The following is a 15,239-nucleotide window of genomic DNA, read 5'->3' as shown; positions in this document are numbered from 1 at the left end:
ACAGGTCTCTTTTTCTACCTTTTAAAAAATAAGAGACAATACTGTTCAATATCACTTCCAACAAATTTTACTCCATTGTATTTGTTGGGTAAACTCTAAGCAGTCATCTTGGATTAACCTTTTTTTAAAATCTAGAAATGTGCATTCTTGCCTTAAAGACATTAAAACAGTTGAGCTTTGTGAGGCCTTCCTGAACCCTGCATTATGTTTTTATTTCCAGTATTTATATCTGACTCAGAAATGGTCCTGAGAATCCTCTAGAAGAAATATAGTTTTGCACACTCTGAACGGTACTCGCAGAGGCGGCCTCAGAAACACAGGGAGCATTTAAAATGTTTGCACGTGGATACTGACAAATCGAGTTGCAGATGGACAGAGAGGACATGCCTCTGACAAGCTGTACATTAACCAGTCCCAAGATAAAGGGATTTTCTCTTTTAACTATTCGCTAAATGCATACTTGCTATTTTCCATAGAATTTCTTTGGAAGTGACTTCCACTTTAATTGTGTTGGCTCAGGACCCTGACGGGGTGTGCGGTGAAGCAGGCAGGCACACGCATGAGAAAATGGCATCTGTCCGCGAAGGACCGCCTGGCCGGAACAACACCGAAGGTCTGAGGGCCACAGCCCAGCGCGTCCGAGGACTCTCATCACGGCACTGGGATTAGGATGCTTAATGTTCAGTAAGCGCAACCCTGGCAGGTACTTACAGTCCAGCCAGCAGGTTTTAGCTTCAGGAAATTACAACAAAAGAAGAAAGATGCACTTTTGGGAAGTAAAAAACATTTAGAAAATGTGGTCATAATCTGTCTATCGCAAGCAGGGCTAAGAGATGAAATTCTGGAAGTTTCCATCTCAAACAGCAGCACGGCAGCTTACTCAGGGGCCGTCCACGTGTTTCCATTCACGAGGAGAGCCAGGGTGCCAAGGCAGAGTCCGCTCTGCCGTCCTCCCCACCCAGAGGGAACACCTGCCCACGCCTGCCACGCCGGGGCCTCCTGTGCTCCAGTGAGCAGGGCAGCTCAGCAGCCCCTGCCTGCTCTGGCCCTGCCTCATTCCGTATGTAAGAGAGAAACCACCAGCCCCTGTTAAAGCCGATAGAGACATCCCAGACACCAAATGCTCTGAATTTCCCTTATGAAGAAAAGGAGGCCCAGATTTGACAGACCTTAAAACTAGAGCACAACTCTCTAGAATTTAAGATATTTTCTGTACACTCTGTGAAAGACAATTTTATTTGACTATTCCATGAAACATCCTTCTCAGAAACCTCTTTCCCACTAAAGAATGTCTCAGACTCCTTCCCATCTCAGAGAATGCCTTATTGGAGATCAACATGGCAGGACCTCTTTCTAATGTCGTCATTTCCTTCAGCTAAGGAGATCAGACCTAAAGGATCAAAAACATCTCCAAGGCCACAAAGATGCAGAGCAGATGTCAGGTGTACACATGGGAAAATGCCTGCACGATCTACGCTGCAGTCTGACAGCCTGTACCGCTGATACATTCTTACAGCGTGGCCTCAATCCAGCCCACTGAAGAGAGACTGACAGGCACACGCAGTGACGCAGCTTTCCGGGAAGGACATCTCTAAGGGCAGCATGCCAGCACCTCTAAGCGGTGGGTATGGGCTGTAGGTAAGAGGAATTTGCCAAGAAAAAAAGAAAAATCAGAAACGGTCTCAGTGAACTTTTCAAAATATGCGGCTACTCACAGCGGGCATCACAAATTATTTCCTGTCTTTCTCCATCCGAGGCAGAGCAATAGCATTCGACGCGCAGCCCAGCTCCAACCCGGGTAAGCGTGGAGGGCGCACCGGGGCCCGCGACCTACCCTCTCAGTGTAACTTTGCAACCCACCGCTGATGACGAGAGCGCAAGGACCTGGCACCTCCCTGACACGCAGGCAAGTACTAATGACAGTCCCAGGTTGAATGGACACTGGGGACAGGGAGTCCTGAGCACCCTGCTTCCAATGCCAGCTCGGCCACACACTGATGTTCCCACTTCACCATCCCTACCAGGGGTGGACTGGACACTTCCTGGACCCCCCAACTTCAGACTCTATCTGCTTCTCATCGGAAGAACAAGCAAGTCGTTGCCTGATCATAAGCAGGATTTTCCAAAACACCGAAATTACTCTGCTTGGTGGCTCAGGTGCCAACAGCGACCAACCCACAGCAGAACAAAGGCAGAGCATTCAGAACGCATGAGGACCGTGAGGGACAGGGTGACCTAAATGAAGACGTGGGACAAGTGCTCACACTGGATCAGCAGAAAGCCTGCGCTTTAAATCCGCCGGTCAATCTGGAACCTCAGGCGTCCAGACCAAGGTCCTTGAAAGATCCGACGCCTCGGCTTTTCGATCACAGCTCCAACTCCCGAGGTAAGAGAGTGAAACCAGAAGTAAACGAAGCCCGCCTGCGAGCACGGTGTGAGTGAACGGGTTCATATTTGGTCTTTTAGAAAGGATCGCGGTGCCCGTCCCTGGTAAACCAGAACGAGGGTGCAAGGAAAGAGGCGAGCTTAAGAGAAAGAAGAAGATATTAAAAGACTCTTCACGCCACACTGGGGATTCTCTCGCTGGTGTTACAAAGGACGAAGAATTGACCTTTGAGCTCATGTGAAACATATGCCTCTTGAGGAAAGTGCTTCCTATACTCATCTGAGGAAATCTAAACTTGATCCCAAATAAGCTGGCTAAGCAGCTTCTGGGGCCAAGAGCAGGAGGGCTGTGATCGCTTGATTAGATTTCCGCGCATGCGTGCCTCGGGAGAATTAACACACCCCACTATGAAGCTTACTTTTGTTGTCGAGCTGAGCCCGGTATTTGCTGAAGCCTTTCAGCCGCACTCGCTGGCCCAGGAGATCCAGGAACTCTTCGAACGCTGGTCCCGCCGTCTCGTTGTTGTACATCTCCTCCTCCGTGCTCTGGCCTGCTTTGCAGTAAAGGATCCCGATCTTGTGCTGGAAGCTCAGCTGAAATGCGGAAGCGAGGCGGTTACTCGTCAGAGAGCGTCGGACAAGCCAACCTCCAGGAAAACTGAAACAAGAGGAGTTTAGGACCCAGCTCTCAGGAGAGCACGGCAGGACAGTGCCCGTAAGCACACAGGCCAAAGAAGCAGCAACTATCCTTCTACAAACAGCTCAGAACAGGTCACAAACCCAGAAACCCCAAACTACCGCTGGAGGAAGGGCAGAAATCCTAAGAAACACACGTACGGCGTGGCCATGTGGGATTTGCCAGGTTTCTAAACATAGAGATAAGTTCAAGCACCTATTCAAAAACATAACTGCGGAAATACTTCACTTGCCCCCACCACAGAGTAATGAGCATCACCGTCCAAGTCAGGACGGAAAAAAGGCCACAGCCTTTTAAAAGCTTTCCCTCCCTGGTTCCTAATGTTCTTATTTTTGTTGTTATTTGAACATTCATAAAAATATGAAATGTGAAACACTGAAATGAAAAAACAAATCAAATTAAGGTCTGGTCAGGCAAGAATCCCAATGGACGCTGTGATATATGTATGTAAATAGAACAATGTTTGGTTTCCATAAAAGTTGACTTTGGCTGTACAATTAAGGTCATTTCTGCATTTCGGACTATCTTGAAAGGAAGCATCTGCTAAGTGTACAATGGCCCATAAAGAATTTTAACAGCAAGTGAAGAGTTCCTGCTGTAACTCTACCTCAGACCATCCCAGATCTCGCTGGAGGCCACAGGGGGGCTTTCTCCCGAGGCCGAGGCCGGGGGAGAAACTGGATCCTCCTGGAGAGCTTTCCGACCTCCCCCAGGGAGGACCCACTTCGCACTCGTGAAATCGGAGCACTTAATCTTACCAGCAGCAATCTGAGCCTCAAAAACTGACAGATTATCAGACATCACCAAGTCCCTCGAGGCATCAATCCAAAAGTGGTTCACTTTTATTATCAAGCTGTAACATAGAGGCTATGATCAAAATTCATAGCCGACTCCATCAGTAAAACAAGGCACAGTGGCACTCATTTCCCTTGAGTGGCAGAGTGAGAAAAGCTGTCTCCTGCTAACATCACCTAACGAAAACACACAATCCAAGAAAGGTAGGGAGGCACCTGCTTGGGGAATCTCAGCGCCTGCAGGCAACAGCGTGGTCTTAACTAAAAGTGGGATTTTTGTAGGTTGAGAGGTGACTTGATATAAAGTAACCAAATTTTCAAAGTCCTGCTAAGTAATTACTTTCCTTATAATTCCCCACAGCATACATAGAGTCTTCCTGCTCAAAACATCTTACCAACTTGATTGAAAAAAACAATCTTAGTACCTACTAAATCTCCCCAAAATGCCCCATACAAAGTGGATCTATCAGGGACTGTCTCAAACCCAAATGGATTACAAATTCCAGGAGACCGTAACTGACAACACATCCTTTAAATATTTCATCAGTATTACAAACTATTAACAACCGTCACATAAGATTGGCCCCACCCTCCCTGGGCAGATCTACTATTAGCAAAGTGAATAAAAATGGTATTACCTACAATAAACTCTCAACCCCCCGAACAGGGTAGTGGGGGCTTTAAAAGGTCCTTTAGAATCTGTGATGTTAAAAAAAGCTGTGCAATCTCTTTTAGAGATGAGCAGAAGTAGTGCTTTCTGCACGTAATATGGAAATCAGACACCACTAAGAGTTACGGGAAGTTGAAGTGCCCTATTATATGCCACTCAGAAGGGAAAGCAGAGCAAACAAATACAATCTCAGAAGGAGAAACACTCGAACTACAAGAAGGACACGATGCAGTGACTGGTTTGCTCAAAAGCAGAACCCAACACTTAAAGTGAATTCCTTGACATCAAGATTGGAAATAGGTGTACCTAAGATGCTTTATTCCCCCAAATTGCCCGGCACAGCTTCCGGTCCTGCTCTGCTGCACAGACTTCCCGAACCCCTGCTTCATTCCGCGAGGGGACCCAGAGCCACTTGCAGCTGCAGTGATGTCTCTCGGGCCTTGAGGACTTCTGGGTTCGGGCTGGGGGAAGATGGGCCATCTCTGGACCCCTCCACACCAGCCAGAGGGGACCAGCCACCTCGTCCGCAGGCACCTGCCAGGGCCAGTGCAGTGGCGTGGCTTAAAGGGAGAACCACTGTGTGCCAGGGGCATAAAGGGACACAGGACTGCCGTGTGGGGGGCAGGCTGTCTTCACGGACTCTCCTGCCCTGTGACAAGGAATGCCGTCCTTCTCATCGACCCGTCTGCGTGCTGAATATTTGAACCCGTGTGCTCTCCCTCCATGCAGACCTGTTCCCTCAGCTGTTCTGTGGGCGCCTCCTGCGGTCCACACACTCACCAGCAACGATCGTGGAAGCGCTACTCTGTGAGTCACACGATTTCAGAAGTCTAATGCTCTCATCTAATTTGGTCCAGATGTTTTTAATGTGTCAGCGCTTATTCCTCAGACAGAGAGATCTCAGCAACGTCCTTTCTGAGTGTCAGAGAGCCCGCTTCCTTTGACCAGTATGCAGTGTTAACTTGCTAGACCAAGGACGAGTTCGTCACTCTTACGACAGAATTCCAGCCGAGGGAGTATCACACGGTGCACCAGGGCACCCCCGGGAGCGTTACTGGGCCAACCGAGAAGTGCCGCAGAGTCCCTCAAACACATGCAGAAGAACTTCCCTTGGGAAATTCTGGAAATACACATCGCTACTGTCTTTAGTTTTTAAAGCATGTAAAAACAAATCCACTAATTTAAAACGAACTGCATACACCTGAACTCCTACCTCCGTTTCCCCTACAAGTCTCTAGCATGTGAAACTTAAGGGACCTCTTTCTCTCTTCTGGGCCACCATCCCAAGCCTGCCATCGTTACGTCCCTCCTGGACGATGTCAAGAGTCATACGGCTGAGCTCTAGGCCCCCGACAGGCTGTGTTCACCAGCCTGTCCTCTCCCCACTGCCGGAAGCATCTTCCTAGAGTCTAGCTCTGACCAGTCCCATCCCCGGAAGCCCCCACTGCCCCCGTGGCCCTCGCAATTATGCGCGCTCCAGCACCGAACACCCCGGGTCCTCCCAGCTCTAGCTCAACACACTTTGTTTTGAAAACTCTCAACCTCCCTCTGTGTGCCCGTTCTTGTACAGAAACAAGTCACAGTTCCTGAAACAGCCGACTACTCCTAGCTCCCTTCTGGAATTCTGCCCCAGGCTCAAGACCCAGCGACAACGCCACCTCCGTGGGGAGATGTGTGCTGCCCGATGTCCGCTTTCCCAAAGCACTGTCTGCGTCTATCCCTCTCCCAGACCCAGTGCCACATTCTGCCTTGCAAAGGTCACCGTGCTCTTGGCCTTCCTGTCCCTGTGGGCTGGCGACTAGGCCTGATCAGCTTCACTGTTCCTCCGGCATGCTGTTCACTTCCACCCGCCAGCCTGATGCCCACAGCAGACGAGAGCAAATATTAGTTCGGGAAAACAGTCAGCCTGAGTCTTTTAAACCCTAGGAAAAAATGCCACTGACCCCTAAGAATCACAAGTCACACGTGCTCTTGCTCGCTGAGACGTACCAAACCTTGGCAAAAACCACCCCAGGCACACAACTCAGCAGGTGTGTTACACTATAAAGGCATCACGTGTCTTAACTCATAAAAAGAAGGCATGGTTGGGAAAAACTGGAGAGAGAATGCTTCAAGGCACTGAACACAAAAGATCTTAAAAGAAAGATGGAACGGAAATCGCCAAAGCACGGAGAAACGGAGACGCGAGCGTCGGCCTCACGCGCGATGCACACCCCCTGCTCATCCAGCTTGAGCAGCTGCTCCGGGACTTTGGGCGAGCTGGCGGCCTGCCGCAGGCACTGGATGCTCAGCTCGGGAACGACGTATTCCAGCACTTCTTTGAGAGGCAGTCCTCGCGCGGTGCCGTGCCTCGCGGTGGAGGGTATGGCGTCTTCTAAAATAGCTCCTCTCAGAGTTGTCAGCTGCGGGGCAGAACATGAGAGTTCAGTGACTCGTTACACAAAGTGCAAGGCGGCTGAGGGTCTTGTCTGCATGGGCAGCCAGGCAGGGTGGACCGAGCCAGACCGATGCCTGGAGGGGGAGGAGGGGCGCAGCACCGCGCAGCCGTGGGGGACACAGACACTCCCACGACTCCGGACCGGCAGGAGAAGGACGCTGAGCAGAAACTGGAGGTCGTGAGGCCAGGCCTCACCTTTCCCCCAAGACGTCCCTTTTCCTTCTCCTGTCTCCCCGTTTCTCTACATCGCCTTCTCTCCTTCCGCTCCTTTCTCTCCTTCTGTCTACCTAACCGTGCTGACTATTCCTGCAGCTGAACGGGGATGCCCAGTGACACCACGGCAGGCGACTCAGGGCTGAGTGGACTGTCATCAGAGACTGCCTCATGATTTGGGGTGTCCTCAAACGTGTCATGACAGCAGGGAGCGCTACTGTGACTCACGCCTGGGCCTCTCCGGACAAGAGAGAGGCAACCCCAGCCCTGCAAACCCAGAGGCCTGTCTGTTCCAGTCCCACCTCAGCCTCTGGGGGAGGGCGGCTAGAAGCTGGGGTGACATGGTGACAGGGACGCCTGGCATGCACAGTGTGCTGTGGCACACTGTCCTACAGTGCGAGGACATTCTCAGCCTGGACCAGTTCCTACGGGGCCGCAGCCACATGTGGCCCCTGAACACCTGGCCTGTGACTAGCAGGACTGAGGAACTGAATTTCTAGTTTTACTCCGTTACTTTAAACTTCAACGGCCACATGTGGCTGGTGGCTCCTGAACTGGACAGCACGGGACTCTGACTTGAAGACGCGACTTCAGCACAGGGGCCGTCTCCTGGATCCTTCTCGGAGCCCAGACCACCCGAGCACCCTCGACAAGCAGGGCGCACAGCGGGGCCCAGGCCCGTGAGCACTGCCGGGGACGAGCAGAGGGCTCTGTCCTCTCTGTCCGATCTGCTCGTCATCGTTCTGGAACGCTCGCCAAATATACTTCCCTCTGACTGGAAAGAGTCAGGGGAACAAGACCCAAAGTGCAGGCCAGATCTTGTTCTTCTGATAAACCAACATCTACCCACGTGGCTATTCCTGTCGTGCCATCTGCATAACAATCTCACTCTTCACTGGAAGCAAGACAAGCAAGAAACCAGCCTGTGTCCTCGGGGAATGAGGTGGGGGCAGACGGAGCCTCTATACTGGCAACCTGTCCCCCACTGCAGGCCAGCTGATACTGTGAGAGGTTTCAAACTCCTTTTTAAATTCAGACATGAATTGCAGAGTTCACATTCACCCTCGCAGCCCCGAAAACCTTGCATCCTTACCCTTTCTATCTGTTCAGGTGGCAGTGAAATCATTGCCACTTAACACCCACAACAGGTTTCCAGTTTTTTATTTCGCATAAGAAGGCATTGCCCTTTCCATAATCTGAGACGTCACAGTAACTAACATTGAAAGATAAACGCAATCCGTCTCTGAAACAACCTTAGTGTAAGTCCCAGGCTCAGCCCAGGACACGCCCCCAGGCAGCCCGTTACCTCGCTCGTCCTGAAAGCCACTCGGTAGTTGTACTGCGACCCTTCTTTCTCCTTGGCGTCTTCCACCTTCTCCCTCCGGATGCTGACAGCCACGGGGCCAAGGTTCTCGTCTATCCCGAAGTAGTTCTGGTGCTCTGTAAGGGGACAGAGCAGGGGCACATCAAAGGTGGGGGCAGAGGGCAGGACGGGCCGCTCTCAGCCGGGCAGCAAGCCGGAAGAAACCCCACCCCCACACATGTATGATCACATCTTCTTTTTCCAACCCTGGGCTTTCACGCCCGTCCTGTTCCATTCCTCCTTCCTCGTCCCACTTTCACCGCCTCATGCGCGGCGGGCCCCCTCCCTGCTGCCCACCCCAATGCTGAGATTTGGGGAGTATGTGGAGAGCATCATGGGCAAGGCTGTGTTGCCATCTCAGAAACTGTCAGAGAGGAACCTAGCTGCACGAGGAACCACTGCGGAACTCTCCCTCCAACTGGGAGGCCGCCTTCTACGACCGAGTGAGGGCACCGGAGGCGACCACACCGGCCACTCAGACACTCCAGCGCAATCTCGGCGCCCAGTGGGTAGCAAGTATCCCTCTTACGTTAGGATGTCACTAAAGCCCCTAACAGTTGAGAGCAACATTTTAGCAACAGAGAGAAAACACAAAAAGGTCACTGAGTTGCTGAGGCCAAACTCTGTCTACGAGAACGAGAACGCTGTCCCCTGGCTTCCTATCTTGCCAGCTGCTTCTTCTTCCATGCGACATCACTGAAGTCACACGATCTCAGGGCAGCAGTGGACCCGTGAAGCCCGCCTGCCGTCCACACAAGACTCTCTGAGGACACTCCTGCTAAGATGTGGTCGCTAGTCCCTCATCCGCACGTTCAGCAGCCCCGCGTTTCCGGATGGGGACACCACCCGGAAGGAACCCCACTCCTGAAGCTCGGGTTCGAGTCTGCCGCTGGCCAGGACAGAGGCTCACTGCTCTGTGAGCAACCACTCTGGACGGTGGTGGCAACTCGCTAAAAAAAGGGGAAATGCTTCCTTCACTCAGCCAACCTTTTGAAGTGTTGTCTTCCGAAAGGACCCCAACTGCATCATTCAGATGTGGTCTGACCTGCACAAGCAGAGGGTGTAACTACCCACGTGGGTGTCCGTGCAGCTGACCCACCACCCACCCGAGACACGGGAAGCACACCCCCAGCGGGTGTTCATTCATTTCTTAGTGACCCATCGTCAGGCCAGTTCTTTGAGGTGCGTGCTTATAACATCGTTTTTTTCCCACTGTACATCCAAAACCACACTTACCCCTCCTGAATGTCACCTAACTGGTTCTGGCCAATCTTTCCTGACTCATAGTTTTTAGTTAAAAAGAAACACAATATACGAAACATTCATACGCTTGGAGGAAACCACAGGTATTCCAAAGGCAATGGGTTATGTGAACATTTCCTGCCACAATAATTCCTGAAGGAATAAGAAACGTCACTCAGAAAACAGAAAACAGTGTGAGTTCAACGAAAGAGAAGAGCACCACATGCCAGAGAGCAAACTGCATCCAAAGCCACTAACGGACGCCGGTCCTGAAAGGCAGGTGGCTCACGGCTCCACTTCCGGCCACCAGGTGAGGGTTAGGCTGACAAGCCTGTCCCTAGGGCTGGGCAGGGCCATAGCAGCACGTCCAAGGCTGCGGGGGCCGCACAGTAAGCGCGACCTGGGTGGCCCATCCGTCCACAGGCCCGCTGTGTACTGAGAGCAGCTGGGCTACTGGTCAGACGCTAACAGCTCTGGTGAAATCACACCTACAGAGAAGTCCTGGGACTGAGGAGAGCTGGCCCAGAAGCAACTGTTTGTGGCTGGAATCAGGAGTTAAAAACACGCAGTGAAAACAGAGACTAAAGTTAACCGTCTACGTCCCGCTACCAGGTGCACTGTCATTTCACCATTTCCCCAAGCGGGCACGGCGACGGTCAGAACCACCACGACTGCACTAGGCCCGTGGGAACTGCATCTGTAACCCTAAAACCCATCAGTTTAGAGCTCCCCTAGCTGCTGGTAGTAACTGACCTCACAAGAACCTCGTTTTCACCTCCGGCGGGTGTTTATCAGGAGCCTGACGCAGTAAGGGAGACATCCGGAGAGTGCACTCTGTAGCCTTCTCAGAGCCCACTTCCAGGAGTCAGTGGCAAAGATGCCCAGGCATGGGGTAAGTCCCGTGACATAAATCAAAAAAGCTTCCCGTTACTTTGAAGAAAGAAGAGCGAACAAATAAACACAACCCCTTTTGATGATAAAATTGAGAGCCCACATTAAGTGAGTCGAGTCATTAATTTTAATATCTGGCAACTAAAAATTTCAATGTGTGGGCGGCTCTCCCTCTCCTCGGTCGCCCGACTCGCAGGCCCTCGGCCCTCTGCCTGGCCCTCTGTCACTTTTCTTCTTTCGACATTCTTACCGTTTAGCGCTGAAAGCAACTACCACTTCCGCTGGACGAGACTCTCACTCACCGAGCCTCCCTGACACGTGCGCCCCACTCCAGGCGAGGCCGACTCCTTTAGCTCTGATACCCCACGGCCTGGTGTACTGGCGTCCTAACACATGACGGGTGCTGAACAAATTGTTCTTGAACTACGGACCTAAAGGAGGCTCCCTTGCTATTGCTCAGAAGTAATGGCCTTAGAGCAAAGTAAGAATAAGGAGACATTTCACACAGGGAAGTGGAGAAGACAGGCTGAGAGGCCTTGGGGCCCAGGAATGCAGCCGGCACTGCCTTCAGCGACAGGGGCAATGGGCTTTCTTGAAATATTTACAAAACTGAGAACTTACACACCTATTAGAAGTCACATGTGGCTTTAGTGCTGCTATAACAGACCACCGCAAACCAGGGCTAGCAGCTCAGGAGGCTGGGAGTTCAAAGTCAGTTTCAATGGGCCAACAGCAAGGTGCTGGCAGGGCTGTGCTTCCTTGGGAGGCTCCGGGGCAGAATCTATCTCCTTACCTTCAGCGTCTTGGGCTTCATCCCTTCAATTCCTTGGCTTACAGTGCCCTTTCCTGTCCTCAAAGCCAAGCCCAAGGCCTTGCTTCCCGGGCCATTCCTCATTCCACATCCCATCTCCCTCTGTCTACCTCTTACCTGGACACTTCCGGTTGCATTTCGGTCCCACCCAGACAACCCAGCATTATCTACCTGTCTCAAGGTCCTTAACTTAAATCACACCTGCAAAGTCACTTTTGCTATGTAAAGTAATGCACCCAGGTTCCAGGGGTTAGGACTGAGACCCTCCAGGGCCAGTACTCAGCCTACTATGCACATTTCCTCATCCATTCAAATACTGAGCATGGGATATGTCTCAGCCATGTGCCGGAGAGTGACAAACGCTGGGGATATGACATCAAACAAGACATCATGCCTGCTTGAAAAGTTTCAGTCCTATGGGGGTGCCAGGCCAGCAAACGGACAAGAATTACACATCTAAGTCCTGTGACACAAATGCGTGCAGGGCAGCAAGCAAGAACTGCAATTGTCCCGTATTGAATCAAGAACCCAGGAGAAAAATGCCACATAGCAGTCACAGCAGATGTCACACAGCCCATCGACTCCACTTCAGCATAGAAATACATGCTCACAGCTCTGAAGCACCAAACTCTTCTGCCCCTGCTCATCCTCCCTCCTTCTTTCTGTCCCCACCAAACGATTCTCTGAGTTCCACTGCACACCGCGCATCCCCCACCCAGGACGGAGGCACAACCCCCAATTAAGTTTGGGCATTAGCTGCTGTGGGTGATGTTGGTAGCTCTCTGTAGGGACCACTCACTCCTTCCTTTAGACTCGGTTCCACGCACTTGACAGTTCATGCTGATGTAATGGTGCCTTTTTAGAACTGACCCTTTACCATCATGACTCTTTATCCGTAATGACCCATCTTGTTCTAAAGCCCACTCACATCAGATTCGGACAGATCCAGCTTCTCCACTGGGGAACAGCCGCTGTCATTACAGGTAGGCCTGTTCCCTCTGAGCGCGTCTGTATCAGCAGGACGGGTCTGCCATTCCCTGTTCGGAGGCGTTCAGCCCTAATGAGGGAACAGGGCACGCAGTCTCTAGTCCTGGGTGAATGAGCTCCCTAGTCCCGCACCAAGCCGTGCTGTTGCTCAGCTTCTCCTGAACACACTTCCAGTTGCCCCCTGGGTGGGAGACAGGAGGTGCCCCAGCTGGAAGGGTCAGCCTTCTCCAACACTGACCCAGTCCCCTCTTCCCACCCTGGCCTTTCTTCAGAAGTCCCTGGGTCCCTGACGTGGACGGCCCAGCTGTGGACACCTGTCCCCACCTTGCGGCACCGCCAGGGCCGGGTGGGTGGTGTTCTCCCGTCTGCAGCACAGTCTCGCCCTGCGTCAGCCTTGGCCACCTTGCCTCTGGCTGCCTCTCCCCGGTTCTCTCTGCCTTTGTGGCTTTTCTTCCCCCCTTTTTATTCCTTCCTTATCATTTCTCGTGGTGTTCTGGAAGGGGGAGAGGTAACATGCGTCTGCAACTTGCCACATTTAACTAGCAGCCCCCAAATTGCTTACTCTTGAATATCTATAACCCTAACAAGCCCGATTATTGGTTTGTCAATCTGGGCTTTGCTACGTCTGTCTCATCTGCTTCACCCTGGGTCAGTTACACGACCTTTCTAAACCTCAGTGTCCCCGACCCTCACATATAATATATGTAATATATCAATCATCATTAACCTGAGAGAGGCATTATAGTTGCAAGGAGGCACGCTACCGACAAAGAACTATATCAAAAGCAAAACCGAGTGACGGTAAAGCACTACGGGGCATTGAGACCTGGAGACTGAGCATCCACCTGAAGGAGCGCCCCACTTCTGGTCTTGAGGCCCTGACATATGGTCGTCCAGAGAGGCTGTGTCACATCTGCGGTTGTCTCTTTAAGAAAGCAGTGGCATGTGTGACATTTCACCAAGCACTGTCCATCGGGAACTGTAATTTTTAGGAAACTGGGGGGACCCAAAATTTGTACATTACCTTCTCACCAAAGATGGCAGGAAAACTGGGGCAAGATGTTTTCCCTTATGCCCACCTCTCCAACGCACGCCCCACTCCCATCAGTGAGCTGTCTCACACGGGCACTCACGTTTGGATGGAGTGGCTGCTGCTTAGAGGCGCCGCGCCTTTGCACCTGCCAGCTCTGTGGCCTGGCAGGATTTCTTAGGAACCCTTCCCTGCCTCCAGCCCCACTAAGGAAAACAGCACGCTACCTGGACGTGCTTCTGAAGGAAGCATGGTCTCTGCTGCGTAAGGTAACCTGCCCTCTCGCTCTCACAAAGGTAACAACAGGGGTGCCCCCCACCCCCGCCCGAGCCTCCAGCAGGGAGCCAAGCAAACTTTTTCGAGTGACCCACCAGGACCCCCGATGGACAGCTCAGCCTGTCCATCTGCACTGGAGAGCTGTCCGCCCATATGCCCGTGGGCAGAGGACAAGGAGCCCCCACCACACCCAAGCCTGCTGTTACCCATGTACATGATTTCCAAAAATACTGCTTCAAGGGCGAATCAAATAAAATTCCCCCTTGGCAGAATGAGAGCTGTGGAAAAACTGAACGACAGTCCTATCATGCAAATGCAAGAGGGAAGAGAAAAACCCATTAGCAAGGCTGCGGTGTAGGGAACGAGGTTCTGCACCGCCTCCGGCTGCGTGGCAAAGGAGAAACAACTCTGACTGGGAGGCGGAAAAAGGCTCTGTGGGAGGCGGGCCCACTGGTGGTTCCCAGTCCTGACATAAGATGGAAGGGCACCGAGCAGGTCATCGGTGATGACCTGAAGAGGTGAGGATCGCACCTCTGCAAGGCCTCCTGGGGCAGGTACGCGAAGGGAAGCACCCACAACCCTGCCTCTTGTCCCCTCTCCCAGGTGGGAGCGTGGTGGGCACACAGCACCGTGGAGTGCACCAAAGCCAGGCCGCGGCTCTGCGCCCCGGAGGCCGTAGCTTAGTTCCCGTGCGCGGCAGTAGCTCTCCTGCTAGTTCTCCACAAAACGCAGTTTCAAGGTTGTTGTTCTTTCAACAGCGAGTGAAGCATGTAACTGTCAGCTCATTGCCTGTCTGGGTTGCACCATGCTACAGGTGCTGCTGTCCAAATTCCTGCCTAGAATGCAGCTTCTCTGGCCTTTCCTTCCAGCAACTGCGAGGCTGTGTCGTAAACCACATCACTGTTCACAGCTCTCTGGGAGTCGTAAAGAAAAAGTGAGCAAGGGACAGCGAAGGAACGACGGAAACAACAGGACGCACCTTTGCAGCCGGTAACCTTGAGTCATCAGATGACCTCAAGAAACCTCAAACTCCACGCAGGCGGTTCGCGGATTAAAGTACTGGACCGACGGCCGTGGGAGCGTGATGCATTTTGCTGTGTGGAGACCCCTTTGGCCAACTTCAACCAGAGCATGAGCGAAGTCTGAAAACCCTGAGGCACTGCCGTGAACAGACCGGAAGCACGCACACCTGACGTAAGCTCACTGTCACCCCCTGCCTACGGGGAGCCGCTGCTCATGCCCCGATCACGGTGCCAGTCTGGTGTGACAGCGTTGGGGTGCACGCCTAAGCAGTCTGTCTGCCTCTAGAACTCGCACGTAAAGCGACTCAGGGGTGACAAGGTTCAAGACAAGGTTCAAGTGAAGGTCTACATTACAAAAATCAACCCACGAACAGCGAGCTGAACACCACGGAGAGACGAGACGACAAATCTGTCCTGAACT

At 52.3% G+C, this 15,239-nt stretch overlaps 1 protein-coding gene across 4 annotated transcripts in view; it reads right to left on the bottom strand.

The window, feature by feature from the left end:
- Positions 1-15,239, bottom strand: part of SIPA1L2 (signal induced proliferation associated 1 like 2) — a 189,151-nt gene that overhangs the window by 69,112 nt on the left and 104,800 nt on the right. For all 4 annotated transcript variants that reach the window (XM_053912459.2, XM_053912461.2, XM_053912462.2 and 1 more), the window contains exons 3-5: positions 8,503-8,636; positions 6,760-6,948; positions 2,805-2,979 (exon numbers count right to left, since the gene is read on the bottom strand). In XM_053912459.2, coding sequence (XP_053768434.1) covers positions 2,805-2,979; positions 6,760-6,948; positions 8,503-8,636 — 498 coding nt within the window. The remainder of the gene's footprint in view (positions 1-2,804; positions 2,980-6,759; positions 6,949-8,502; positions 8,637-15,239) is intronic.

The sequence above is a fragment of the Desmodus rotundus genome, chromosome 10 (assembly GCF_022682495.2).
Source record: "Desmodus rotundus isolate HL8 chromosome 10, HLdesRot8A.1, whole genome shotgun sequence".
NCBI classification, from domain to species: domain Eukaryota; kingdom Metazoa; phylum Chordata; class Mammalia; order Chiroptera; family Phyllostomidae; genus Desmodus; species Desmodus rotundus.
This window is presented reverse-complemented; position numbering and strand designations above follow the sequence as displayed.